Genomic DNA, 26,511 nt, shown 5'->3' with positions numbered 1-26,511 from the left:
TTTTATTTAAAAAAAAAAAAACAAGGTAAATAAAAAGAGCAAAAAGCAACAACAAGTAGAACCAAATAGTCCTCAATGTAGAGCACGATTCTTAGTGCAAAAGTGACACAGGGAAATGTAGCAGGGTTCAGAAAATACGTAGCAGAGTCCGGAAATAACATTTTTAGACAAGGGCAGGTGTCGTCTAGTACGCAGTCCCCAAAAAAAATAAAAATAAAAATAAAAAAGACATTAGCTGTAAGAATTATGTCATATTGGGTAGTATCGTGAGTGATTTCAGATCATTCAAAATGGGATCCCAAATGACAAAGAAATTATTCTCTGACACCCTCAAATTTTTTCAAATTGTATAAAATGCAGCACATCACACATCCAGTATGAAGCTTTGGGTGGGTTTTTATCTTTCCATCATAGTAGAATCTGTCAAGCAAGCAGCAAACAGTGTTGGAAATACAATTATCTTCTTATGCTGTTTCTTAAAGCCTGAAGGTGTTTATCAACGACCCCCAAAATAAAATGTTATGGTGTTGGGTTGGAGATGAATATTTAATGCAAGTGAAAGTGTTTTATAGTCATGTTAATCGTCGCTAAGCCACCTTCTAAAAGAATTATTTATCGATATTCTTTAAAAAAAAATATTTGGAGAGGTACAAAGGGTGGCATTGAAAAATATAAAGGAATTTGGGGTGTATATTAATTTTAGGTCATCTGTCTCACAGTTCTGAGGACCGGGGTTCAATTCCCGGCCCTGCCTGTCTTTTCTGTGGTCATACACACTTGTACACTCCAGGCATTGAGATGGAGATTGTTAACAGCTGTGAGAAGAATAATGGCGGCTGCTCTCATCAGTGTGAGCACACAACCAACGGGCCCCTTTGCTCCTGCCATCATGGCTACCAGCTAGACCAGGACAGGAAGACCTGTGTAGGTAAGAACTCCTTTTAGCCTTGTCTACCGTCTGTACTATATGCTGAAACTTACAATGTACTACTGTGTACCTACTTCAGACAGTGATGAGTGTGTCAATGGGGAATCCTGCTGCAGTCACTTCTGCAGAAACTATCCAGGCGGGTACGAATGCAGCTGTAGAGCCGGCCACACACAAAACCCAGATGGCTGCAGCTGCGACGGTAAGAATTCTGAATTGTTGGCGGATTATCGAAGCTTTGTTATGCTTTTTGTTTTGTGGCACTGTGATGCTGGACGCAAATCCCAAAACACATTCAAGTAACAGAACCTATTCCAGAGCCAGTGAGAAATAATAAAATGTTGGTTGCTAAGAAGTAAATCATTGTACAAAGGCCTTTGTGCAATCAAGAGTACAAGGCAAGATCCCAATCATTATATTATTTGGAAGTATGCGCCCTGTGATTGGCTGGCGACCGGTTCAGTGTGGAGCCCGCCTCCCGCCTGAAGACAGATGGGATAGGCTCCAACAGCCCGCGACCCTAGTGAGGATAAGCGGTAAAGAAAATGGATGAATGGAAGTAAAACAACAAAAACAAACAGCGCCGTCTCAGCTTTATTGAGCTACCTAGCCATTGCATGTACAGGAAGTAGGAGAAAACATGGACTTGGTCTCCACTTTCAGACATGGCAACGTAAACTGTTTTGGGAAGACTTTCAAAGAGATGTTTGTATGTGTCTGTGGAAATTTGTATCCATCCATCCAGAGGAAGATTCAAGAGTTTTTGTTTGGGTTGAGGTCAGATTCCAGTCACCTTCTTTCACACCCAACTCATTTATTGACAGCTTTATGGACCCTCTTTTGTGCAGCTCTGTCAAACTAGATACAACATCCAATATATCTTAAGATGAATATTTTAGATTCAAGGGGAAGTAAGGGTTACAGTCAAACCCCTGTTTTATTAGTTTATTTGAGTTGTTCCCCTCCTTGTGCCGTCACCTTATCGTGGTGGAGGAGTTTGTGTGTCCCAGTGATCCTAGGAGCTTAGTTGTCTAGGGTTTTTCTGCTATTAGGTTCTGGTTCCATGATAACAAGTTATGTGCAACCTCTCTCTTGTCCCCCCCCCCCCCCCCCCCGCCCTCCAGACATCAATGAGTGTCTGGCAGAGACTTCAGACTGCGACCATGACTGTGTCAACACCCTGGGAACATATGAGTGTTTTTGCCGAAATGGTTTCCGTTTGGATCAAGATCAGCACACCTGCATCTGTCAGTAACCTTGACCTAATACTTAATAAAAAGAAAGAAAAAAGACAGTTTCCATGAATTGCCTGATTACTAGTTGTACAGTATATGTAGCCCAACTTTCTCCTATTTAACACAGGAAGGGCCCAAAGTTTGTTTAGACCTACCGGAAATTGGACTCTGGACTGGACTTCCTTTAAAATAACAATAGAGACAATGTCAAATTATGACTGTAAAAGTATGAACCCAACGATTTCATCCATATTAAATTGTACTCAGTCATAAAAAAGATGTAAATAGAATATTTAATCACAGCTTATATTAGATTGGTAATGTGGTCATTTTGTGTCGCCTTTGTTAGCTTTGTATGGTAGAGAGTTGGAGGAAGATGACGAGGAGGAAGATGAAGAAGATGAAGAGCAGCTGGAAGTCTACAAGTTCCCACAGCTGTTCTTCCGCAACGTTCCCCAGCTCCTCCATTACACAGCAGCTTTGCATTCGCGCTATGGCAGTGATGATGATGATGATGATGATGCTGGGGACTTTGATGAAGAGTTTGAGAGCCTCAAAAAACATCATGGAGAATTTAGATTGGATAACCAAATTGGTACAACAAAAGCCACGATCAACTATGGCTGTTTCAGTTCTCTGACAATAGAAACACTTTTTTTTTTCATTCTTGTCAGTGTGTCTGGATAACTCTTTTGGGGAAGACTGCAGTTGGCGATGTGAAGACTGTGTAAATGGAAACTGTGGTGAAAATAAAGACCGCTGTGAATGTTCACCTGGATGGGCTGGCGTTATCTGCAATGAGAGTAAGTTCAACAGATTATTATATTCAATACATGGAGTGCCTCTCACATCTAGTTTCTGCAACACAGAACATTGGCACTACACGCTTTAGTTGCGAAAATGCTTTAAAGTGACGTTTTCATAAATCGCTTTAGAGGTTTTAAATGATGAGGTAAAAAATGGTGAACTATATTCCACCAAGGACCTTTTTCTCCCTGTTTGTATGTTTGTTTGTTTACTACTAAATTGATTTCCAGTAAACTTTTTAAAGGTTAGGGAATGGGCTCACAAAGAACCCATCAAATGTCAAAATGATGATTTAAATCATTGCGAAACATTTTATTTTCAAAACAATTTCTCAGTAAAAAATGAATGACTGGCATAATTTACATTCACAAAGCCACAATCGTGTACAGCTAGGTTCTGATCCAAACTAGGATTGCCGCTCTACAGAATGTCATTATGGTTAAAAGTTGTGTTAGGAATCAAATTTGACTGACAGCGTTCACTTTTTCTGATTGAGAGACTGTTTGGGGAGTTCACACACACAGAAGGCCAGAATGACTATAGTTTATCCTTTAACTAGTTATTTTTGGCCATGAATATGTACACGTACGCAGACGAACACACACACACACAAACACACAAAACTAGGAGTCTTTCCCACCTCTTGGGATAATCCATCTGTTAGTTCTATTTGTGCTACCTATAGAAGTGTGGTCCAGTTTTAGAGCGAGATGGCCTACTGCGTCCATCGATCCAGGGTCATATATCAAAATCTGTCGGCTCTTCTGTGTAGGTTGGAGGGTCGTTTATGGACTGTTGAACAAAACCAAAAAATAAATAAAAGCATCAGGGGAATCAATATGTGTGCTACCTTACCAAGGCCAAGGATGTCCATTGCTGGATTTTAAAGCAAAGGTGCACTCTTGCCATGCACTCCTGTGATCAATGGCTGTCCCTGGTCTGAACCTGAGTCACGCTGGTACTCATGACGGGAAACTCATGGAGTAAGCCCATTAGAATGTCACATTTTATACAGAATATACACTGACAGAGATCTGGATACAAAAGAATTTCAAGATGGACAGGCGGTGTGGTGCCGCTTCTATTCCTGGATACCATGAATAGCACCCTTGAAGATCTAGTGATTGGCCATGTTAATCCATTTGCTTCTTCTTCTTTGACTGTCAACGATATTGAATGGATCTTTCCTTGGCCCATGCGCTACTTCTCAGTTTACAAGAAGTCACGGATCTGCTGCCAAAGTGGAGCAAGAGCCAGTTTTCTGTGAGTGATGGAAGCCATAAGAAGTGAATCTGCTGAGAGGACAAATTTCATTGTGCCATTTTTATGTTTTTGCTATAAAACGGTGAAAAAAATTAAATAAATTCCTGTATCTGCACAAGGGCTGTCACAATCATATCTTTAGAATTGATTATGCTAAAGATATTTCATCAAGTACTTGAGTATAAATCTTTTCAAATTTGTTTTCTCTTTTCTTTTCTTTTCTTTTACTACTAACACACATTTTATTCTCATTTATGAGGGCTGGATTTCTATCCTTAAACTGCATTTGTTGGTACTGAGTATATAATATAAACAACAAAATTAGCCTTTGCTAAACGGTTAGCATTTGGGATTAGCATTAGCATGCTGGCAATTACCATTTTAGGTAAAAAAAAAAAAAAAAAAAAAAAGCAAAACACTAACTTCTAATCAACTACTTCATAATACATCATGTTATATTTACATCCCACATTTAATAGTGTCTTAAAAATCACTTACAGATTCTCCTTTGTTGTTTTTTTTCCCACTGGCCCAACAGTGCGACCGTCTGCAACAAATGTCCATGCGGTAAACATGGACAATGGCCAAATGGTTCCGGGTGGCACAAGAAGGCTTTTATTAACACTTTTAATTGCCTTGAGGCCGAAATTTTTGCATCGACCAATTTTTGTGGTCGACTTAGCCGAGTTAGTCGATTTCTTTTCACAGCCCTAATCCGCACCTTTACCCAGATCCTCCATTTTTGTTTTAATGTTTTTTTTGTTTTTGTTTTTTTTATCTACCTGTTGAAATGGCTCATGTAGTTTTTGCATAATCATTCTAGCAAACTAATCGACAAACCAACAGCAACCAAAACACTGAAAACAATGCAGCCTTTGTGCTTGGCATAGGTACATAAAACTATAAAAGCCACGGCTAATTGAACTAAAATGTACAGTATATTGTTCAATTGATAGTTGTTTAATTGTTCATTGTTTCACTCCTTTGCCTATCTTACATGCAGTATAAGCCAGTGTTTCATTTAGCAGTGTCTTTACTCAATGTTCTCAATGTACTTTTCTCAAGACCCCCATTATTCTCCAGCTTGTCCTCAGGGCACTTACGGGCCGACTTGTAACAGTCTGTGCCGATGTAAGAATGGAGGCACATGTGACCCTGTGACTGGGAGGTGTTTGTGCCCCCCGGGGGTACAAGGTCTACTCTGCGAGACTGGTTTGTATTTGTACACAAATTCACACCCAAAAAAAAAGAAAACAAGAAAAAGATTTTCCTTCAGTATGCTCCAAACATAAAACTCAGTTTCACTGTAATCTCATTCAAATGTTGGCCCTCGATTATCGCAGTGTTTTTTTTTTATTTTTGATTCTCGTTCATGTTGGCAGGTTGTCCAAGGGGCTATTTCGGAACTCACTGCATGAGAAAGTGCAACTGTCCCAACAATGGACATTGCCATCGGCTATATGGAGCTTGCCTGTGTTCCCCAGGGTTGTATGGTCGACACTGCCATCTGCGTGAGTACCAACTTGATTTTATAGTGCCGACTTTTTAAAGGTGTTGATGATGCTCACAGGAAGTAATCAAATATTACAATGCTATTAAAGTCATCTTTTAATTACAGCATTAATACAAAACCATTACAACTATGTCACGTATAGTAAAATGCATTGAGGATTCTGGATGTGTTTCTCAATGTTCGTGTTTGTTTTTCCACTCTCTACAAATAATGTACATATTCACAGCTCCATGCTGCATGTCTTGTTTAGATCCCTTCAGCAGTCATACTTAGTCGTTTGGAAGGAGGTAGCAAGTGAGAGGGCAGCTCACGCGGGAGCCAATGGCCCTCCAGTTTTCCTTCAATTAGATGGACAGCCAAAGCAAACTCCTCATTGTCCAACATACCATCGGCATCGATGTCTGACAGCCTCCAGATGTGGGCGAGCACAGAATTCGGCAGAAGTGTTGTCGTCATCCATTGTTTGACTTTGGCTCCACTAAGTTTGCCCTCATGTGGGCTGAGGTTGTAAAATATCTCATCGTACTTCGGCTTGTGTCTCTCCACTATCCACTCAGTGGAACCTTGTTCGCTGTCGTCGCCATCTTTGACCTCCTTGAAGGGATGTCTCTTGTAATGCTCACGCCTGAACGTTCCTAGGAACTCATCTTCTAGCACCCCGGGGAGGGATTTATGTATAAGTTCTTGTTGTTGAAGCAGCGGCACCAGGTTAGCGATGTCAGTGTTCAGGAGTTTGTCTAGGGAAGCCATCAGACTTGGTTTCAGTTTCTTCAACTTGGAGAAGTTTTGACTCAGAAGTTGCTCCTGAAAAAAGTAAAGTTGGAAATGTTGAGTCAGATCATGTTTGGGAAACTTAGACTAGCGCCCAGTGTTGTACCTCAATGAGTTCATATTTTGGGCAAACGGGAACTGAATTTTGTTCATTTCTGTTAGTGAGAATGCACTTTTTCTGGCGTCTGGAGAATGGTTTTTGAATGAAAGTTCATTTTCATTCAAGAGTGACAGGTTTTGTTAAGGACTTCCAGGTCAAACCTGGCTGAACACATTAAATACGAGCCTTCATATGTCGGGGATAAATGCCGTATTTGGCAACCCAGTCCGCAGCCGCCATTCATGTTTCTTTGCATCGCATCTTTGCGAGTGTGTGAGCTACGTTCAGTGACATTGCGTAAATGGGAGTGAATGTGTTCTTTGGTACATCACAGTAAAAACTGATTAGTAGGAAAACTAATATTTGCATCTGAATGCTTTTGATAAAACACAGTACCATCACACTGTCATAATATGGAATCTATTTTGTTTTTATTATAAGAATAGATACAATATTTTGTTAATACAGTGTTCCCTCGTTTTTCACTGTTAATGGGGACCAGAACCCCCCGCGAAAGGTGAAAAACCGCATAGTTGGATTTGCCCCCCCACAGATGCATAACTTCTGCCCTCTTTGATCATATCTAAAAGTTTCACTTTTTCGATGATGTCATCGTCTTCTTCTTCCTCTTGGGTGCTTTCGCAGGGGCACAGCGCTTTGGCGGCATTGTAAGGGCTTGCTTAACTAATCCCCAAAAATTATCGCTTAAACAAAAAAAAGTTATTGCGAACACAACAGCGCGGACGAAACTGGCGAGACACAACAAGGGAAGATGCTGGGTGAGGTTGCGATGATGCGCAGCCAATCAGCTCACGGGATAAATCCACTCGTGCTCTCATTGGTCGATGTCGCGCCGGGAACCAATCACGCGCCTTGTATGAGTGCCCGTACAGTACAGGCATGTACAAAGCCTCGCATCAACATGAAACAACGCGTCTTTCCGCAATATGGCTGCCGATATGGCTGTATTTATTTTTTGTAATGAATATTTGGGAAAAACCCACGAAGCACCGAAGCCGCAAAACGTGAAGCGCGAAGTGGCGAGGGAGCACTGTATAGTCAGCCAGATCTACGGGAAATGCAGTTATTAATGTCCTTTCACCATCGTTCCTGTCATACTGTTGCAGGTTTTTTTTGTTTCCCCCCCCCCCACACATTAAGGACAAAAGCCCTGGTTTTTTTTTTAATTCCTCAACTTAAAAAAAGACAATTCAATCAACTTTTCCACATATTTTTGAGATTGTTGGGTGAGAGCTACAGCTGGCTTTTAGTGTGGACTGAATGGGTGGCAGCAATGGGGAAAATGAAATGCTAGTATTTTGCGGATAATAGCCTGTAGCAACGTATTTGGGAAAGAAAAAAAAAAGAACTATGAGCTAGTTCAGTTTTGGAATGGTGAACTTAGTTCAAAATTTTGAATTATGAACTATGAACTGAACTAGTTAGTTTTTGGAACGGTGAACTGAACTTTAAACTAGTTTGCGTAGAAAATGAACTTTCCCAACATTCACATAAATGCTCCCTTATTGAGAAGCCTACATTATGTTATACAGGACCGGTTTTAATATTAACATACTGTACCTTAGGATCATATCCTGCAAATTGGGGATCTAAACTTATCACCAAAAAACTATAATAATGTAAAATATGGCTATTAACAATACCTTTATAAATGAAACGGGAAGTATTTGGTTTTGATTTGAGATGAATCATACGTTGAAGTTGTACCTTGCAACCTTGTTTAGCTCACATATTGGGCGTCTTTACAAGTGTTATTCATTTTACGGCCGATTATACTTTCACTCGTTAACGCAAAACATTTTGTTCAGGTGCAAGTAGTCCAAATGCATTTCATACCTGACCGCCTTTGGGTTAGGTTTAAGCTTATGTCAAAGTCATGAACGGGACATTATATTCTGGATCACAGCCATTCCAAAAGTGGCTGGCCTCAGTTAAGCTGTATGAATGCAGCATTCCAGTGTGACCTGCATCTTGGTGCAGTCGGGGAAATCTCCTGCTGGAACTCTGTGTTGCTGCTGGATCTTGGTGAAAATGACTGGAAGCTGGTAGATTAGATTGTGCTTCTTGCTCTCTTTGCAAAAAATGGTCGGCATCTCCTGCTTTAGATAGCCAATGATGTGCGCATGAGCCTGAGAGAGTTACAAAGCAAATATCAACATCGCACTGAATGAGAATGATTCAATGTCTTATCCCCGTCAGATAATTTACCCTCACGAGTCGGGCTCTCTTCACCAAGTCGTTCAGTTTTCTCACAGCAGCGTTGTGTGGGAGGTTTCTTATGTCAGCCAACAGATCGTCCTCCTCCAAGTCTAGCAACCGGTAGTGGTCGCACATCTGCCTCGGCTCTGACCAAAAGGATCCAATGTAAATTCGCAAAATTTCAGGGGTTCTAAACACTTTCCCCAGTGACCACATGAGAGCGCCATATACTCTCATGAGCTGCTGGGAGTCCACCCTGTCTGCCTTGTTCAGAACCACACGTAACTTTTCCTCGTAGCCAAACAGAGCTCCAAAGGCCCGGGTGAGCTCATCCGAGAACTCAAGCTTGTGGGCATCGAACAGCAGGATGATCCGATCCACACGCTCGGCAAACCAGCGCAGCACCGCCGGGAAGTCGTAACCTTCGGCGAAGGAACAGAGGGTTCTGATTAACGTGGATTGTAATTAGGTCTGCCTGTGTACCTCAAGGGACAGTGCGAAACATGCAACATATCCCAGTGGCCCTCTCCGTTTGCAAGCCATTTCAGTTCCACCCACAGAAGAATGTGTCAAGAAAGTAAAGCAGAGGCTGCTCTGGTACTTTCTGCTCGTCTCCTTCCAACTCTCCCAAATTGTTCTCATCTGTTGTGGTCACGATTCCAATGTGTTCAAAAGTGTTGCATCATTCAAATTCCTCCTTTGCCTCATCTGCTTTTACTATAATTTTGATATGAACTTGATCTGACGTGTGAGAGGCATTCACTTGTGAAGATGGCAATTTGTTGTTTAACTCACCTCTGCTTAGTTTTTCCCTCGTTGCAGTTAAGATGCCCGGTGTGTCGATGATACTGATACTCTCAAGGACCTGATTGGGCATCTGCACACACTGAAATCTGCATAGAAATAATAATACATATTTAAAATTAGAAATTATACTTTTCTGCAAAATGCATGTGAATGCTCAGAGGCCAAGTCAAAATTCCTAAAGTTCGATGACTGTATATCATATCCTTCCTCAGATACCCAGTGAGAATGCCATCTTTGGACCTTAGCAGTACACCGTAAAAGCAAACGGCACAAAGATCCGCACGCTGCCATCACATCATTAAAGCGTCATGGCTTTTCGTACGATGATGTTGACTTTGATCTTCTATGGGAAAAAAAGTCCAATATATCCAATAAATGTTTAAGAGTCCACTGAGAAACAGTGCCATCAGGCTGTTAAAATGTTTCGATTTTTTTTCTGCAGAACATCATTCACCTCTGAGCATTTGCGCAATAACCACACTACTGCACCCCCCACCCCCACAGCATTTATTGTTAGCACAGTGAAAAGTATATCATTTTTCTCATTTGATCCCCATCACCTGTTCAGAAAATTATTTCCAAAAGGGTCAAGGTTGCGAAATGGTTTTTTGCGGTCCATGGTGAGGGCATTCCCTGGAATGATTCCTTCCACCTCTCCATACATGAGGGCTGTGAAGCAATCAGTGGTTGGCTCTGGTCCCACTCTGCTACCCAGAAAGTCTTGTTCGATTAGATATCTGAAAAACAGAGATGGCGCTCTACTGTACGTTTTTAGAGATTCAGCTGAATACTGTCTAACTGCACCAAGATCTTGAGTGTTACCTGATAAAAGTCGTCTTTCCTGTTGAGTACTGACCCATTACGAGCACCATCGGCTTGTTGTCGAAGTCTGCATCTTCGTAGCTGGGAGAATGGTAGTGATGGAAGGAGTAGTACTTCTCTATCGGCAGCAGTCTTTTGTAGTAAAGGTTCCTCAGCTCCTCTGTCACCATGTTGACACCCCCGAGTATTTCAGGATCGCCTCGAAGTCTCCGATTAGACATTGTGAAGACTCGTTCTTGTGAAGTTCTTGGTTCAGAATGAAAGTGGCTCACTTTGCAAGCACTAAGCAGAATGATGGAAGAATGTGCTCAAGAAATATTGTCAGATTCCCACAGCTGCCTGCTCCATCCTGCAGCGTGACATTCGGAGGGTGGAGAGGGTGTAACCAGAAACTGCAGCTGCACCTCACACAAAGCGTGGACAAGGGTGGAGTGGAGTTTTTGTTGCTGCATGGGGACAATCTTGGCAGATTGCATGCAGATATAGCATTCCGAAGAATGATTATGCCTGTTTCAATGCACATTCATCATTGCTTGAAACTTGCATGTCTTTTGTTTTCACAATTTTTAATCATTATCTGCACAAAAGCAGCCGAGTTTTAATTTAAATGTGTAATTTGAAAATGAGTGATGAAATGAATAGTACACCATTATTTAGTGTTAAGCACAATAAGAAGACACAAAAGACCTCTCTTTTTTCCATCCATCCATTTTCTGTACCTCTTATCCTCACAAGGGTCGCGGGAGTGCTGGAGCCTATCCCAGCTGATTCTGGACAGGAGGCGGGGTACACCCTGAACCGGTTGCCAGCCAATCGCAGGGCACACATAAACAAACAACCATTTGCACTCACAGTCACACCTACAATTTAGAGTCTTCAATCAACCTACCATGCATGTTTTTTGGATGTTGGAATAAACCCGGAGTACCCGGAGAAAACCCACGCAGGCACGGGGAGAACATGCAAACTCCACACAGGCGGGGCCGGGGATTGAACCCCGGTCTCTTTTTTTTCCACCTAATTTTATTATTCTTAAAATTGCACAGGTGTTACCGGAATAGTTGTATAAAGTAGATGAAAGCTGCACTGTTAGACATTTTGCAGGGTTTTTACATGAACTTACTGGCAACACTGTTGCCAGCAAGTTCATGTTAAAAATAATAGAACAATAGGTTTTTACTGGAAACTGTAGTTAATTACTGTATAATCACTTCAAAGTATATTACGAGTGTACTATCCTTCTGCTTTGTGCCCCGCGGTTTAGGCATTTCGTCAACGAACAATTTCTTAGAATTTTATTTTGTAGTAAGGAAGATGCTTAGGAGTAAAACTATACATTTTATTTAGGAAATGGAGTGGAATAAAAGGGAAAGTTGCCAGAAATATAAATAACGAATTACAGTAGAGTACATGAAAATTCTACCTAAGTGTTTTTACTCCGTAACAAAAAAAAGACTGCTTTGAGATAGCGAAGCTGTTAGTTGTGGGTGTGAGTGGGGTCATTTTCCCCTTGGACCAAAAAGAAACAAACGTATGTCCAGATTGTATGCAACAACAAATATGGGACCTCAAATGGCTCCAGTAATGAAGCCTTCTCATTTCCAGTTCAATGTCATATTCATGAAAAAGGAGTGAAACCGTCTGAACAACCCAAGAGCAAAATCTAATTCTGCAAGAAGACAACTCTTTTGTTGGGTGACACCATTGCGAGATGATCCATGACACGTAAACTCCTCCGACCTACCATTTTCCATTTTTGTTTTTCGTTTTCTACTCCTCAGCTTGTCCCAGGTGGACGCACGGCGCTGGCTGCTCGAAGGAATGTGACTGTGTTCGAGAACATTCCACTGGCTGTGACCCTAAGATGGGGAGCTGTATCTGTAAGCCTGCATACCACGGCTCACGATGTGAGGAAGGTATTGTCCCTTCACAGGAAAACCGTTTTCAAAGTATTTATTTTGTGAGGCGGCAGCAACAATATCCGCCATGCAGGAGGCATGCTTCAATATGGTTAACGTTCACAGGTCAACTGCCTGAATTCCAACGCATTACTTTATCACCTTTTCATTGTCAGGTGTCCAAAAAGATCCACTTTATTAGTAATAGTGACGGCATTTAGAGCGGCGGTAGCTCTCGCAGCTGAAAGCCAAAGAAAGCCTTGTTACTGAGTCACTGCTCTGAAATGACTTTTTTTTTTTTTTTTTTTAAGCTATTACTGTGATTGCTTACTGCGCTCCTGTTTATATGTAAACGTTTGTGCGTCCTAATGTAGAATGTGAGTCGGGCTTCTTTGGTGCGGGCTGTGAGCAGCTATGTGACTGCCCAGCTGGAGGGTCATGTGACCCCAGGACTGGAGAGTGCAGCCAGCAATGTCCTGCGGGCCTTCACGGGGAGAGATGTCAGCTGGGTGAGACAACAAACCTCATCACATTTTCTCTTCAATGCATAATTAATTATGTGTCACCATTGGATCATGTAAATATCCCCCATAAACTCTGTTTTGGTTTTTGCGTTGATCATTTGGATTCGAAGTTTTGATTTGGTAAACACAGGAGAATTGTGGAAGCAGGTTCTTTAACCTTAAAGCGCCCTCATGTGGTTTTAATTCAAAATCGAGGAGTACTGTAGCGTGTGTGAGCATGTGCATACTGTACTTGAAACATGTGTCCACTAGTATGGTGAACATTTGCATACTTGAATGCTTGTGTGAATATGTACTCCATTTAGTACGGGTAAAGTAACTATAAAAATGAACGGGTTTGATTGATCGAGTAGGTCAGACTCTGATGATGCTGATTATTTGACTATTTTGACCATGCATGTCTTGAGGAAAACTTTCAAGAGGTAAAGTCATCATCATCCTCGTCTGATTTTTACACCTTTATGTTCAGAAAAGGACGTAATAGTATCACATGCTGACACCGCATGTATTATTTATTTATTTATTTATTTTTTTATGTTTTCTTTGACTTCTGCAGCATCTGCAGGGGGTCCAGGATGCATCAATCAATGCCAGTGCCAAAACACCTCTCTGGGCTGTGAGCCTCTCGCTGGCGACTGTAAATGTGAGCGCGGCTATACTGGACACAAATGTGAAGAAAGTAAGTTTTCGATTGTCAATGACCTTATGCCTGAGCATATAACGTCTTTGCTTATTTTGCATTTTCTTCTATTCACGGAACGTGCGGATGACACTTGTGGGCAGCGATGCGAAGAACAGAGCCAACATTGTGTGTGTGTGTGTGGGGGGGGGGAGGGAAGTAATCATACTTCATCAATAGTGACGTTTCTGTTCATTTTAGCCATCTTCATTCATATTCCTTTTTTTTTTTTTGTCGATGGGGGCCATGACTGACAAGGGCCCCACCAAATAGTTCTATATTTGCAGCATAGATGTTGAGGGGCCCAGCTATCTATCTATCTATCTATCTATCTATCTATCTATCTATCTATCTATCTATCTATCTATCTATCTATCTATCTATCTATCTATCTATCTATCTATCTATCTATCTATCTATCTATCTATCTATCTATCTATCTATCTATCTATCTATCTATCTATCTATCTATCTATCTATCTATCTATCTATCTATCTATCTATTTTTACCATGCAGGTGTCTCTGTGTGTCTCTGTGTGTGTGTTACTCAGTATGCTATATACACATGCATAAATACCGCATACATTACAGTACAGTAATGTATGCTTTAAATTGGAGATAATAGTTTCAACAGTAATATTTTTTGTATTCCACTAGAGGACGCTGCAGTTTCAGTTTTGTGGTTTCACGACTCAACTGGGATAACTGAGGCATCCCGTCCGTCCATGGCATGTTAGAGGCAAAACTATTTGCAAACCGCACAAATTCCATAATAGAATGTGTATTGTATCCTCCACTGTACTTTATTATTTATCATGCGTCTTTTATTTGATTCAGTTATTAGTCAAAGTGTCTTAACGATTGGGTAGAGTTGTTCAAGCAATGGTCTTTTGACTAAGTTGTCAAATTTACTGTAACTGTAAATGAGGCCCAAAGCTTCGTGCCACTTCAGCAGTAGATATTGCCCTAAGAATTATAGAATGATATTGCACTAAGAGGCCATTTCCCACTGGAGCAGAGCCTCTTGTCCCCAGTCATAACATTCTAATGATACACGTCACTCTGATTGGACCACACTGCGGAAACAGACCTATCAGTCCGTCTCGGTTCTGTTTTCTGGAGGCCCCTCAGGCTGAGGTGTTCAGTTTCTCAGTCTGCTGGGCCTCTCCCTTCAGGAGAAATCAGAAAAAAAAGGCCTGCGCTGTGAGACGGACCAGATCTCATTTGGTATTTTCTTTCCTAGAAACAAAATAGAAAGATATGGCCTTCCCTTTCGGTGGGATATTTTAGTCCACGTACATGATAAAATAATGAGATTCACGGCAAAGAGTACATGACTGTAAAAACGTGTTAGTATGGCAGAAACGTTTATGGGGTCGTTTATGGGGTCCTGGGACTGCTTAACTTTTTTTTTTTTTTACAATGGAAGCAGACCGTTATGCTGACACTGGCCCTAACTGTTGCTTGCTTTTGCAAATTTGATATCCAATTCAAAATAATTTGTGAATGTGCAAAGAAAAAAAAAGATAAGAAAAAAATGACTGTTGCTAAACTGTTCTGCGAGATTGTTGTGTGTTGTCTTCTTTCAGCGTATCAACGTTAAATGGCACCTGGAAGTTCTATTCTGTGTTCTCTCTGTCAGTTCTATTTCTGTGGTCTCTGCTACCCGACTGTGTGGTCCTGTATGGACCTGCTTTACGGGCTGACAGCACTCTTTTTTTTTTTTTTACACAAGCAGGGATCTGGAAATAATCCTCCCGTCTTAAAGAGCTCATTTAGTCCAGAGATGGAGTCTTTCATTGATGACACAGTGTGTGCGGTAGTAGTTGTGGACCAATTCCTCTGTGCCTACCTATAAACTTTGAGAGAGGAAGTGGGACGGTTTTAAACTAACGCGCTAGTGATGTTGGCATGGTAGACCACTGGTTAGCACATGCGCCTCACAGTTCTGAAGACCCGAGTTCAAACAGAACATGCAAACTCCACACAGGCCAGGAAGGATTTGAACCCGGGTTCCTCAGAACTGTGAGGCAGATGTGCTAACTAGTCGCGCACCGTGCTTCCTGATTCGGTTTCATTTCACTTTCAATAATACAGTTAAAAGCTTAAACTAATTGTGAATACGTTTTTGTATTTTATTTTATTGTCGCACCAAGTAGAGTGAATAAAATAAAGACGTATTTTTATATCAAATTTTTTTTGCATGTTTGTTTCTGCATTAGTATGCATAATTTTACATTATTTGTGTGTAATAAATTAATTAAAATTAAAATGGACCTGATCATAAACTCCAACAATAATAAACACCACACAATAAGCAGTACTTTTGAAACTCATTTATGTTGGCAGCATCCTCAGTGGGCCCGCTTTAACAGCATCACAGCCGAACCACTGCAGATGCCAAGACGGCCAAGACGTCACGCTGTCAGCGTGGGAACAGAGCGATGGGCATGGCTGAAAGGATGCATACTGTATTTCGCTCACATCGAGGCTGCGGGTTTAAAGTGGTAGTGCACAGCGTCACCAGAAGGAGGAAATGATGGAAACTGAAGGGAACACCCTGAGTATATGAAACCACCAAAATGCCACATTTCTGGTGCGCCCCAATTTGTGGCTTCCCTTGGTTGCATGGTCCACTGCTTCCTTTATGGCTAGAGGAGGTCTATTGAAGAACTACTCAATGCTGAGATAATTGGGTCAGATTCTATCCAAAACCACCTCTGGCTCCATTTTCTCCATGCAACATACAGTACAGGTATATATAACACATAGAAAATGGAGCTCATCTGCCAAACAATCCTCATTTGGTTTGGAAGAAAATTATACACCATATTTGGTACTCAATTTCTTGCGTATTTTAAGGTTTTATCATTTAGATGAACACATTATTTATTTTTAAAAAATTGGAAAAATATTTAAAATTGATATAAACTAAATAATATATTCATGCTGCATTTGCACCTTTATATGCACCAGTCCAAATTCAATCAACTCTGTTGAAGGGGAAATTTTTTTCTGTGATGAATGAACAAAATTCAATTACGTGGAACCCATTTTTTTTTTCTCATTTGACAAATCTAGGAGAAATAAAAAAATACTCAAAAACAACTGGAATTGCCCGTTGTAGACTACCACAATTTATCCTCCAAGACATGCCGCAATTGTTAAAGATACTGTAAGCGTAGGCCTACCATATATAACATAAATAATGAAAACTGCTAAATGAGCATGAACTATGCACAAATCTCATCTGCAGTGGAAATGTTCATGATACGACTGACTAAAGTACTGTGTCGGCTCTGGACGAGGAGCATTTGTTTACCAAACATAGTCTGTGTCGACCCAACGACACTCTTGAACAATTCTTTCTCTTGGTTTGACAATGAGAAACAGACGCTTCCACCAAGCCACAGACTGTCATGTCGGTGCGAGTAGGCGCAGTAACCTGGTTCTGTTTAGTTGTGCGTTGGTGGGGCCTACGGACCCAGCAGGTGCTCGAATTATGGTCTCTCCTACCACAAAAAGGGAACGGCCTCCGAGCTGCTGCCGACTTTGATGTGTCACCAGATCCACCACACGTGTGCGAGATGAACTCACTTAATGAACGCAGATGCTCTATAAATTAATGCTGCAATTTGATATTGCCATATTCACTTGGTGGTCAGACAGCGAAGACAAGTAGAAGAAAAAGAACTGAATGAGACAAGGGGAATGAGAGATTTAAAAAAAATATATATATTATTATAATTTTTTTTTTTTTTGGGTGACGTTCCCAATTCTAACCATTCGGATGTTTAATCTCGACCCGCAGTGTGCCCGGACGGCTTTTACGGTCTCGACTGTGGCCAGATGTGTGAGTGCCAGAATGGTGCCCGATGCCACCACATCACAGGAGCCTGCCAATGCACCGCTGGCTGGGCAGGACCTCACTGCATTCTGGGTAATGTAAGCCACATCATTAAAATGGGGTGTGAGGGAGGTCCTCATTGCTGAACATCCTCTCCTTAAGCACAACTGAGATGTGTTTGTGAGCAATTATCCCGAGAATGAGACATTAGCAATAACATTTTGGGGGTAGGGTAAGTTTAGAGAAAGGAGGCACACACCCTGGACCATACACGGTTTAATTTAGGTCTGCTCTGACTGAGAAAGTACAGTGATGAACAAACGAAATGTCTCAAGACTATTTTTGTTGCTTTATATGCGCTTCCCAAGTTTAAAAAAAATAAATAAATGTTCATTATTATTATTATTATTATTATTGTTTAACAAAAATCAAAATTTCTGGTCCCAAACTGGGAGTTTAAATCTCCAAAAAGTGCAGTGAAATGCCACTCAGAATTCCTTGTCTCTTTTGGGACAAATAGATTTAGCTGTACGTGACTTCAAATAGCAGTGGCAGCTTCTACTGAGAATTATGAAATGAGCTACGTTGTTTTTGTATGCACAAAAGTGGCTGTGTCCTAGCTACAGTATATTATTATATCATTCATCCATATCAAGTTAGTTGCTCAAAGGAAAAGAAATAGACATCATACACAAACAAATGAGTGCTGTATTGTGGTCGTCAGTGAGTCAAGTATGTGAAATACAGTTTTTATTGAACTTTGTCCATGGGCACAATCAATCAATCAATCAATCAAATTTCAATTTTATCGCACTTTTCATACATAAAAAAATGCATCTCAAAGTGCTTCACAGAGATAAAAAAAGAACAAAAGAACACAATAAAATACCCTAATAAATGCAAATGAGTAGATAAATAAATGTCTAAATATTAATTAAAAGTCAGTTAAAAGCTCAAGAAAGATTAATTCCAGATCCTGATTCTTCATGTAGTATGAAAACATTACAAGTACTACAATAATAAGCATCTGGAAATTCCTTGAGGATTGATAATGTGTATATTATTTAATTAATACCACTATAACAGTGTGTATAGAAGACATTTTCATATTTACACTAAAAAAAGTAAAATGTTAGTTCCATGTTTGAATCATGTGCAAACGATATACATGTTGGAACTGAGTTACATTCAAAGGCCTTTTTTTTCCACTGTAGTTCCAGCATGAGTGTGCTCATGCATCACCCATCAGCATAGTCTCTCTCATTTAGAATCTATTATTCATTTCTAGCACATGGCGGCATTGTAAACTTGTGCTTTTTTTGGATGGGATTATAAAACCGTCGATGTCAAAGCAATTTTTGCAATAGGCACTGACTAAGTAAGCATAAAATAAACTTGACAAAGCGCTCTCGCATTCTGAATGTAAACGACTGCGTCTGTTTCGTTCTTGAAGCTTGTTCCAGCGGATTGTTTGGTGAGGGCTGCGAGCAGAAGTGTGACTGTGTCCATAGCTCGAGTTGCCACCATGTGACGGGCCACTGCCAATGTGAGCCCGGTTGGAGAGGAGCCAAGTGTGACAAACGTAAGTGTGGAAAACACCGAGGGAATCGAATATGAATGAAGACACATTTAGTTACGTGTCAACTGTGTGATTGCATGCATGTGAACTCCCAGCTTGTCTCTTGGGGTTCTTTGGCGCCTCATGTGCCCGGCGATGTCAGTGCCAAGCCGGCGTGTCATGTCATCACGAGAACAGGGATCTGCGGATGCCCTGCTGGACTCACGGGGCCCGACTGTGAGAAAAGCAAGAATGACGAGACAAATGTATTTTTACAAAACAAGCTTAATGCCAAAAATAATGTGAAGAAAAATTCTCTCGTGAGGTTTCAATGGGAAGTGGTCAGTCAGGCAAAGTAAACCTTCTACCACACTTGGAGAAATTAGGTTACAGTAAGCGTCAATACTGTTTCCTCAAGGTCAGATCTGCAAAATGTAATCCGGAGGGATGATTACTGGATTCCAAGGCAAATGTTTATACCTTGTCTAAAGCCCCAAAAGTTCCCAGTGATGTAAAAGTCAAGCGTCGAGCATCAACCGTACACTCGAGAATTTCGCCGTAGTGACGAGCCGTTGTACAAAATGTGTTTTTAGCAAGGCCTTCTGACAAAAAAAACAAACAAAAAAAACAAAACACTATCAGAAGCACGTACCGACATTTAAAACCTCAATTCTAATATGCGACCCATGAAATTGTACTGATTTCTTTCAAACCGCTATTCTCTTCATTTTGTAGTGTTTCAAACAACTTGATACTGAGATTTGATATTTTGACGACATGTATCCCTGCGGCCTCCAAGTGAAGATTGCCAAAGAAAGATAGTTCATTCTTTGAGAACTATTCTCTCTAAGTGATAAGGCGACAACTTGACTGCCTTTCCCCCTTGAAAGTTTTCTCCCTATTTTACTGTGCACAAACTCCGTATAGTTGTCAGAAATAATATCACCACAATGCATATGTATCTACTTACATAATGTATATACCAAAGTATGCACAGTATCATTATTGCAATATTAGCAAATTTGTTTTGACTTTATCGTCCTGGAAAAGGTATTCCTTGCCAACACCAGCAGCAAACGCTCACAGTTCCATTATTGTATGTAACGTTTCATCGTGTGGTCCGTCGCATTTACGTAGCAGCCCACCCCCAGCACCACCTCAGCTCCTTTCCTTTCCTCACACGCTCCCCAGACATCTGATAAATGTTACACACCAGTTGCCAAGTAAAACAGAAGGCATTGTTTTTGTCTCCTCGGCAGCGGATAAGAGCTTTTGGAAGGCAGACATGCATAATGACAGCTCCGTAATTGCCTCTTTAGTCTGGAGTCTTTTCTTATCTGTTCCCCACGCCGCCTGCTGCTGCCTGACTGGCGATCTCACCCGCAAATGTGTTTGGTTCACAGATTCGTGCACTATGACTGATGGTCGGAGGATTGCGTTCATTCTTGTTACAAGCACAAATGCTTGCATGGAGAAAGGGTGTGTGAAAAAATGTTACCAAGTGTTCCCCATCTGGGTTTGGGCAACAGAGAATGTTGATGAGTTTTGTGACGGGTCGACAGTAAAAGTCCGTGTCGGTTCAGGCAGTACAGTGAGGCAGGAAAAGGAGACGCCAATGAAGTTGGGACATTGTGTAAAACATAAATAAAAACAGAATGCATTGATTTGCAAATCTTTTTCTAACATTGATTGATGTTGAGGTTGAATGTTTTGTTTTTTGTTTATGTCGTATGTGCATCTGCGCTGGACATTTAGAAAATGCAACAAAGATAGGGCAACGTCTGTAGTAGCGCAGTCCGCAAGCCTTTAATGCTCCACACAACTTTTTCATTTGAATGCATCGCCTAAAATGTGATTTACACTTTTTATTACTTGTGGTTTGGGCTGCAGAAGTGCGTCTACTGTTGTACTGTTGTATAAAAAGTCTAAAAAAACCCTGTTCAAATCACAGGTTATTGTGGTATAAAAAAATTTGATCATTTCAATAAATCATTTCAAAACTCTTTCCACCATTAAAGTAAATAACCTGTTCAACAATTATTGACTAGTGGCCCAAAAAAGTTCATCCTTTGTATCATTTGACCACAACACATTTCCCACATGCATTTGGGAATTTTCAAGTACTATATCTTAAAAATAAATAAATAATAATTTAAAACAAGATTGAGCTTTTCGGCAAGGTTAGGGTTAGGACATGCTGCTGACTCTAATTCAACATGAGTTTGAATGTGAATGGTTCATTATGAACACAGCAACGACCCCTGTTCTTAGCATGCGTGCATGCTAACGTGCATGTTGTACTGGTTATAGGTCACATTAATGAGAAAAAGTTGTTTTGAAATGATGTATCTTGGTATGATGGGCTCAAGTCACATGTGCAAGTGTCAAGTCAAGTATTAAGTCATAACAAGTCAAGTCATTTTTTTTTTTTTTTTGCAGAGCAAGTCAAGTTTGACTAGTTTGAACTAGTTTTAATATAATTGTATTGAAGGTATATTTTTTTTTTTTAACTCCCCAATTTTGCGGCTCCCCCAGGAGGCCATGTCACCCTTAGCATGTGCCTATATTTACCTAATGCCTCTGAAGCTAAATGTGAACAGGGGTGTGTAAACTTTTTGTATATTGTAATGAATCCGAACATGTTTTCATTTCAAATAGAAATTGTGTTCCTCTTGAGTCTTTGCTCAATAGTGATATATTTTTGTTCTTTTATGTTAGCTTGTCCAGCTGGCACGTTTGGGAACAACTGTAGTCAGCTCTGTCAGTGTTCAGGAGACCATGTGCAGTGCCATCCAGTTACGGGGAACTGTAGTTGTTTACCTGGTTACTATGGGACAAGCTGTGCGTTACGTGAGTACACTTTTAAGACCAATTTATTCCTTCTTGAATACTGAAATATAATTCTCAAGGATTCCTTAGTTTCATATGTCCAGGCATTGGGAGAATCAAACCTAGGGCCGTTCAGTCACAGGCCATATTTTTAACCATTCATTTGGCTCACCTCATTTTACATTAGTCACCACACCATACTTGATATGTTTCCTTCCACGTATTCTTTTGGGCTATATCTCTTTAGGATGTCGCCCAGGCTCCTATGGACCAAATTGCAAGTCTCGATGCAGTTGTCTCAATGGTGGTCGCTGCGATTTCAGGACGGGGACTTGCCACTGTCCTCCAGGTTTCATTGGAGCGGACTGCAGCTCACGTACGTTTGTAACTTCAACACCTTCCTTTCTTTTCTTTATCTAACCATTCATCCATCCATCCATCCATCCATCCATCCATCCTCTGTACCGCTTATGCTGTTCTGTGGGGGAGCTTTAGTGCGTGAGGTAAGGGCAAAACCTGGTGCATCCTGATTGTTGTGCAAGCACAAAGCTTGCCAGTTTGGTAGCTGGGCGTATCGGCGTAGCGAGGGCGTGCCCTTGGAGATGCCCCTGGTGGAGTGAGAATTTGGTGTGAGAAAGTCCATCTAAACTTATGCCTTCAGAGACCACGGCTAACTTTTGGCGCAGCTGGTCTAATGCGATTTTGGTGAATTTGATTGACAGATACGTGAAATCCACCGACGTGGTCGCATTTCATTCATAAATATGTGAACAGCGTGCATTGAAACCCTGTGAGTCATTGCAAAAATGACTCACGCGGAACAGCTATGGGGGGGACACGCACAGGAATGATCAAAGTATGGGGCGGTCTCCAAGTACCCTCTTCACGGCGGAGATTTGTGATCTCCTCCCAAGCCAACTTTACATTATTTGCCCATGGAGGTCTGCTTGCAGTTCCTTCAAAACGTACTTTGCGCGCTTCGAGTTAGCCTTTTCTTCTTTGCTGTGTCACTTGCGCGCTGGATTGAAAGGGAATGAGAGGTGCTGCTTTGATTGTACAGAATTGAAGTCGGCTGTGAACACGCCCACACCAGCGCAGACGTCCCTCTTTTAAATTTGCTTCAGTAAGCCGGTCCACGAAATTACCAACACCCGGTCTAACCGGCCTCTTTGCACGTTACGCCACGCACAGACATGTCATTTCATCAATAATTGTTATTTTTGTTATCATTATTGTACCAGTTATTAACCGCCTTCTTGCATAATCTAAAAAAAACCAGAACGATTTAAAATAAGCCGTAGAGGGGGGTTAACCATGTCTGTGGAAAGTAGCCTGAGCACCCAAATCGCATTCACACCGGTACAAAGAGAACATACAGACTCACAAACAAAGCGTAAACGAACTTATAACATTGCCAGCCCTTCTGTGCTCCAAAAATATCAAATGATAATAAATTGTTGGGGATGATGACTATACTGACTAATTCCTCATTTCCCCCCCTGCAGACTGCCCGAGTGGATACTATGGCAAAGACTGTGCTAAGGTGTGTTCTTGTGGGGAAGGCGGTCAGTGCCACCCAACAAATGGAAGATGTATTTGTGCAATTGGGACAATGGGGCAATCCTGTCAAGGTACTGAAAGCCATCACTGATGACAAAACAGACTTTTTAAATGATGACTTTTCACTCTACTTTTTTTGTACTTTATTTTACATCCAAAAGGCAAGTCAGTATATAGACCTAAGAGGGAACTGAATTAGTTACATTTTAAAAGTAAAAATGTTTTAAGGCTGAGTGTTTACCTCACAGTAAATTGCTAACGCATAGCATTTGTGTTGAGCCTTGAACTTGGACATTTGATCAGTTTCTTGAGTAAATATACGCTTAAAGTAACACATTCTATCTAGTGTTGGGCGTCTAATGGTCACAGACTGCTTTCCTGGGAAGCAGAAGCCAATCTGGTTTATCAGCATTTGAGCAAATGTGAGGGGGTTTCCAGCCCATGATGCACTCTGTACTCGCTTCTTTATCCCCTTACACGTACTGTATGTGTATTCACCGACTCTGAAATGTCTCTTGTTAAATGTCTACAAAGACCTATAGCTCGTTTTCTGTGTTCCATGTCACTGGATTTGGCAAGGAAAGCAAATAAATACACAGGGAAATCAAAGACATCGTGCTTGTTGTTTTCCTAAACTAAATTGCCCAGAGAAACATGATTATTCTTTATATCAGTGCCAAATTGGACTACTTTGCCTGTCTTTAATGACCTGTTGATTAAATAAACATGAACGTTTTGTCTTTGAGTGCTTACAGAAGGGCTTCATGTTCTCTCTGCTTTTCAGTACATTGTCATGCAAGGCAAGCAGTCAATTGCTGATTGCTTTTAGTTAGTTGGTCAACGGACAGAGCACACAGAACACACAATGTTGGAACAATATCGCCCAGCACGTTAGGCTATTCTTGATCAAATGAATCCTATAGACATGCTCAGGCTTGTTCTGCACTCTACAGAGTGCCATTGTCGTTATTGCATTGTTCTGACACGGTTGTAATTAATGTTGCAACGTTCCGTCTTCTAAATGTTCTGTTTCTTTGGGTGGGCTTGTTCGGAATGACTGAACGTTGGTGTCCTGTTACATGGCTCTGATGTTTTTCTGATTGCTGTTGCAATGTCCTGATGCATTGTCAATATTTCTCCAGTCTGTCCCAGGGGGCGTTATGGCCTGCAGTGCCGATACACACGCAGATGTCAAAATGGTGGTCAGTGTGATCCTATAGATGGTAAATGCACATGTGGCCTTGGCTGGACCGGACCGGACTGTGATACAGGTTAGGGTTACAGTAGATTTGACACCAATTAAAACATGATTATCTTCCTTTCCTGATAGTATATCATTCTACTCCAAACACAGAACCACTTGAACTCAAAATGTAAACTGGCATAAGGCACAGTAATTGCCTTCAGAGTGTCAATTTTCATGTGTTGATTGTCCATGAATTGTATGTACATAATACCACTGGTAACAAATATTTGAATGAATACCACTAACGGTTTTTGTCATCCATTTTGTGTGTAGCCTGTTCACAGGGAAAATACGGTGTTAATTGTTCCCAAGACTGTCCTTGCCTCAATGGTGGGACATGTGACCGCTTTATTGGCAGCTGCAACTGTACAGCTGGGTACTACGGCCACTCCTGTCAACATAGTATGCAAACACACCTTTGTGTGTTTTTTTTCCCCCCATTATCATTCTCATTATTTTCTCAGCTAAACCCTGAAAATTGTTTTTATTTTAGGTAAAACTATATATAATATTTTCTATTTCTAGGATGCCCTCTTGGATATTTTGGTGTGAATTGTGGCCTTACTTGCGACTGTAAGTCTGGGCAGACCTGCGATCACGAGACGGGACAATGTGCGTGCCTACCAGGCTACGATGGGCCTCAGTGCCAAAGCCGTGAGTACTTATTTGAATGTCCAATGAGCATTATAACATTGAGTGATACATATGCATCAATAAAATGGATGCTCCGTGTTTTAAATGGAATGAATTTGTATAGCCCTTAATCATGAGAGACTCTCAAAGGGCTTCACAGGCACACAGTGGACCAAAATTGGCAACATCCCCTGATGTAAATCCCCCAAGGTCAGACAATCATAATTTGGATAATTACAAAAATTGTACAAACAATATTGTATTCTAACTACAGCGCATACCTGTCAAGTGACTTCCAGTTTTGCTTTTGCGCTACTTTGAACACCCTACGGGAACTCAATCATTAAAGTTGATCAATCAATGTATGAAAACTCAAATCAGGTGGTTCACAATTCATTACCATAACACAGGCTGCAAGAATATGTTCTTTTACATTTTATTTGGTGACGGGAATGTCCGTTAACGTCAGTGTTCGATATGGAACTGATAAAAATTCAACAGCAAACCCATTTTAACTGGACTTAGAAAATGATTTACAGTACGTCTACCCTGAGAATAATTTCCTCTCCGATGCAAACGGCAACTGCTGCTATTGTACAAAATTATTACAATTAGTGCACATGACAATGTTTTTTGCTCTGGGGAGAAGTAAGTTAAACGAAATAAAATAATGTTTCAGTTTGTAGTAACAGATGATAAATTAATCACATAAGCGATATACAGTACCGTGTACAAAACAAAGAGCACTGCTGTCACTACCGACAGTATATCCCGCCCCAAAAGCAATATGAATAGTTCATAATGACGGATATAGAGATCACACCAATAACAACATTTCTACACATTAAATTTTACTCATCTGATTCACTTTAAAACAGCCCAAATAATGTATAAAGTAATAAGAAAGAGTCCCTGGTAATATTCAAAAATACAAACTATAAATAGCTAAATGCTTGTTTTATGTTATTGTTGTTCTGTTAGGTATTTAGAAAAACCAGCTGGTAACTATTAAAGTGGTTTAGGAATCATAAAAACAAATCGTATGCTTCTTTACACCTTTTCAGACATGTTCAGAAAAAAAGGATGTTTGTGTGTGTGCATGCATGCTTGCGCGCATGTGTGTGTGCGCGCTTATCTGATTCTCATTTTTTTTGTGAATTTTGTTTGCTGCAAGAAACAGTATACGGCCACCGGGATTCCTAACGCCGACATGGACAGACGTGAGCATGCGTGAATAGAACAGGTCGAAAATGTCTGTGGGCTTGTTCTG

At 40.8% G+C, this 26,511-nt stretch overlaps 2 protein-coding genes across 5 annotated transcripts in view; one reads left to right on the top strand and one right to left on the bottom strand.

Annotated features, from left to right (window-relative positions):
- The window catches only part of megf6 (multiple EGF like domains 6), a 47,235-nt gene that overhangs the window by 18,225 nt on the left and 2,499 nt on the right, over positions 1 to 26,511 (top strand). For 3 of the 4 annotated variants that reach the window (XM_061781713.1, XM_061781712.1, XM_061781714.1), the window contains 18 exons: positions 791 to 928; positions 1,008 to 1,130; positions 2,053 to 2,175; positions 2,513 to 2,758; positions 2,838 to 2,966; positions 5,317 to 5,445; positions 5,616 to 5,744; positions 12,248 to 12,382; positions 12,739 to 12,873; positions 13,445 to 13,567; positions 17,380 to 17,508; positions 18,869 to 18,997; positions 21,692 to 21,823; positions 22,050 to 22,178; positions 23,308 to 23,433; positions 24,505 to 24,633; positions 24,882 to 25,010; positions 25,134 to 25,262. In XM_061781713.1, the coding sequence (XP_061637697.1) occupies positions 791 to 928; positions 1,008 to 1,130; positions 2,053 to 2,175; positions 2,513 to 2,758; positions 2,838 to 2,966; positions 5,317 to 5,445; positions 5,616 to 5,744; positions 12,248 to 12,382; positions 12,739 to 12,873; positions 13,445 to 13,567; positions 17,380 to 17,508; positions 18,869 to 18,997; positions 21,692 to 21,823; positions 22,050 to 22,178; positions 23,308 to 23,433; positions 24,505 to 24,633; positions 24,882 to 25,010; positions 25,134 to 25,262 (2,442 nt within the window). The remainder of the gene's footprint in view (positions 1 to 790; positions 929 to 1,007; positions 1,131 to 2,052; positions 2,176 to 2,512; positions 2,759 to 2,837; positions 2,967 to 5,316; positions 5,446 to 5,615; positions 5,745 to 12,247; positions 12,383 to 12,738; positions 12,874 to 13,444; positions 13,568 to 17,379; positions 17,509 to 18,868; positions 18,998 to 21,691; positions 21,824 to 22,049; positions 22,179 to 23,307; positions 23,434 to 24,504; positions 24,634 to 24,881; positions 25,011 to 25,133; positions 25,263 to 26,511) is intronic. The other variant, XM_061781715.1, reaches the window with a different exon arrangement.
- On the bottom strand, positions 5,824 to 10,867 carry LOC133482085 (EH domain-containing protein 2-like). Its single transcript, XM_061781716.1, has 6 exons — positions 10,467 to 10,867; positions 10,205 to 10,381; positions 9,633 to 9,730; positions 8,847 to 9,259; positions 8,603 to 8,767; positions 5,824 to 6,550 (listed from the first exon to the last, which is right to left on the bottom strand). The coding sequence occupies exons 1-6, from the start codon at positions 10,685 to 10,687 to the stop codon at positions 5,993 to 5,995; spliced, it is 1,632 nt and encodes a 543-aa protein (XP_061637700.1). The 5' UTR covers positions 10,688 to 10,867; the 3' UTR covers positions 5,824 to 5,992.

Source organism: Phyllopteryx taeniolatus, chromosome 8 (assembly GCF_024500385.1).
Source record: "Phyllopteryx taeniolatus isolate TA_2022b chromosome 8, UOR_Ptae_1.2, whole genome shotgun sequence".
In the NCBI taxonomy this organism is placed as follows: Eukaryota; Metazoa; Chordata; class Actinopteri; order Syngnathiformes; family Syngnathidae; genus Phyllopteryx; species Phyllopteryx taeniolatus.
The sequence above is the reverse complement of the archived record's forward strand: the minus strand, read 5'-3'. Positions and strand labels throughout refer to the sequence as shown.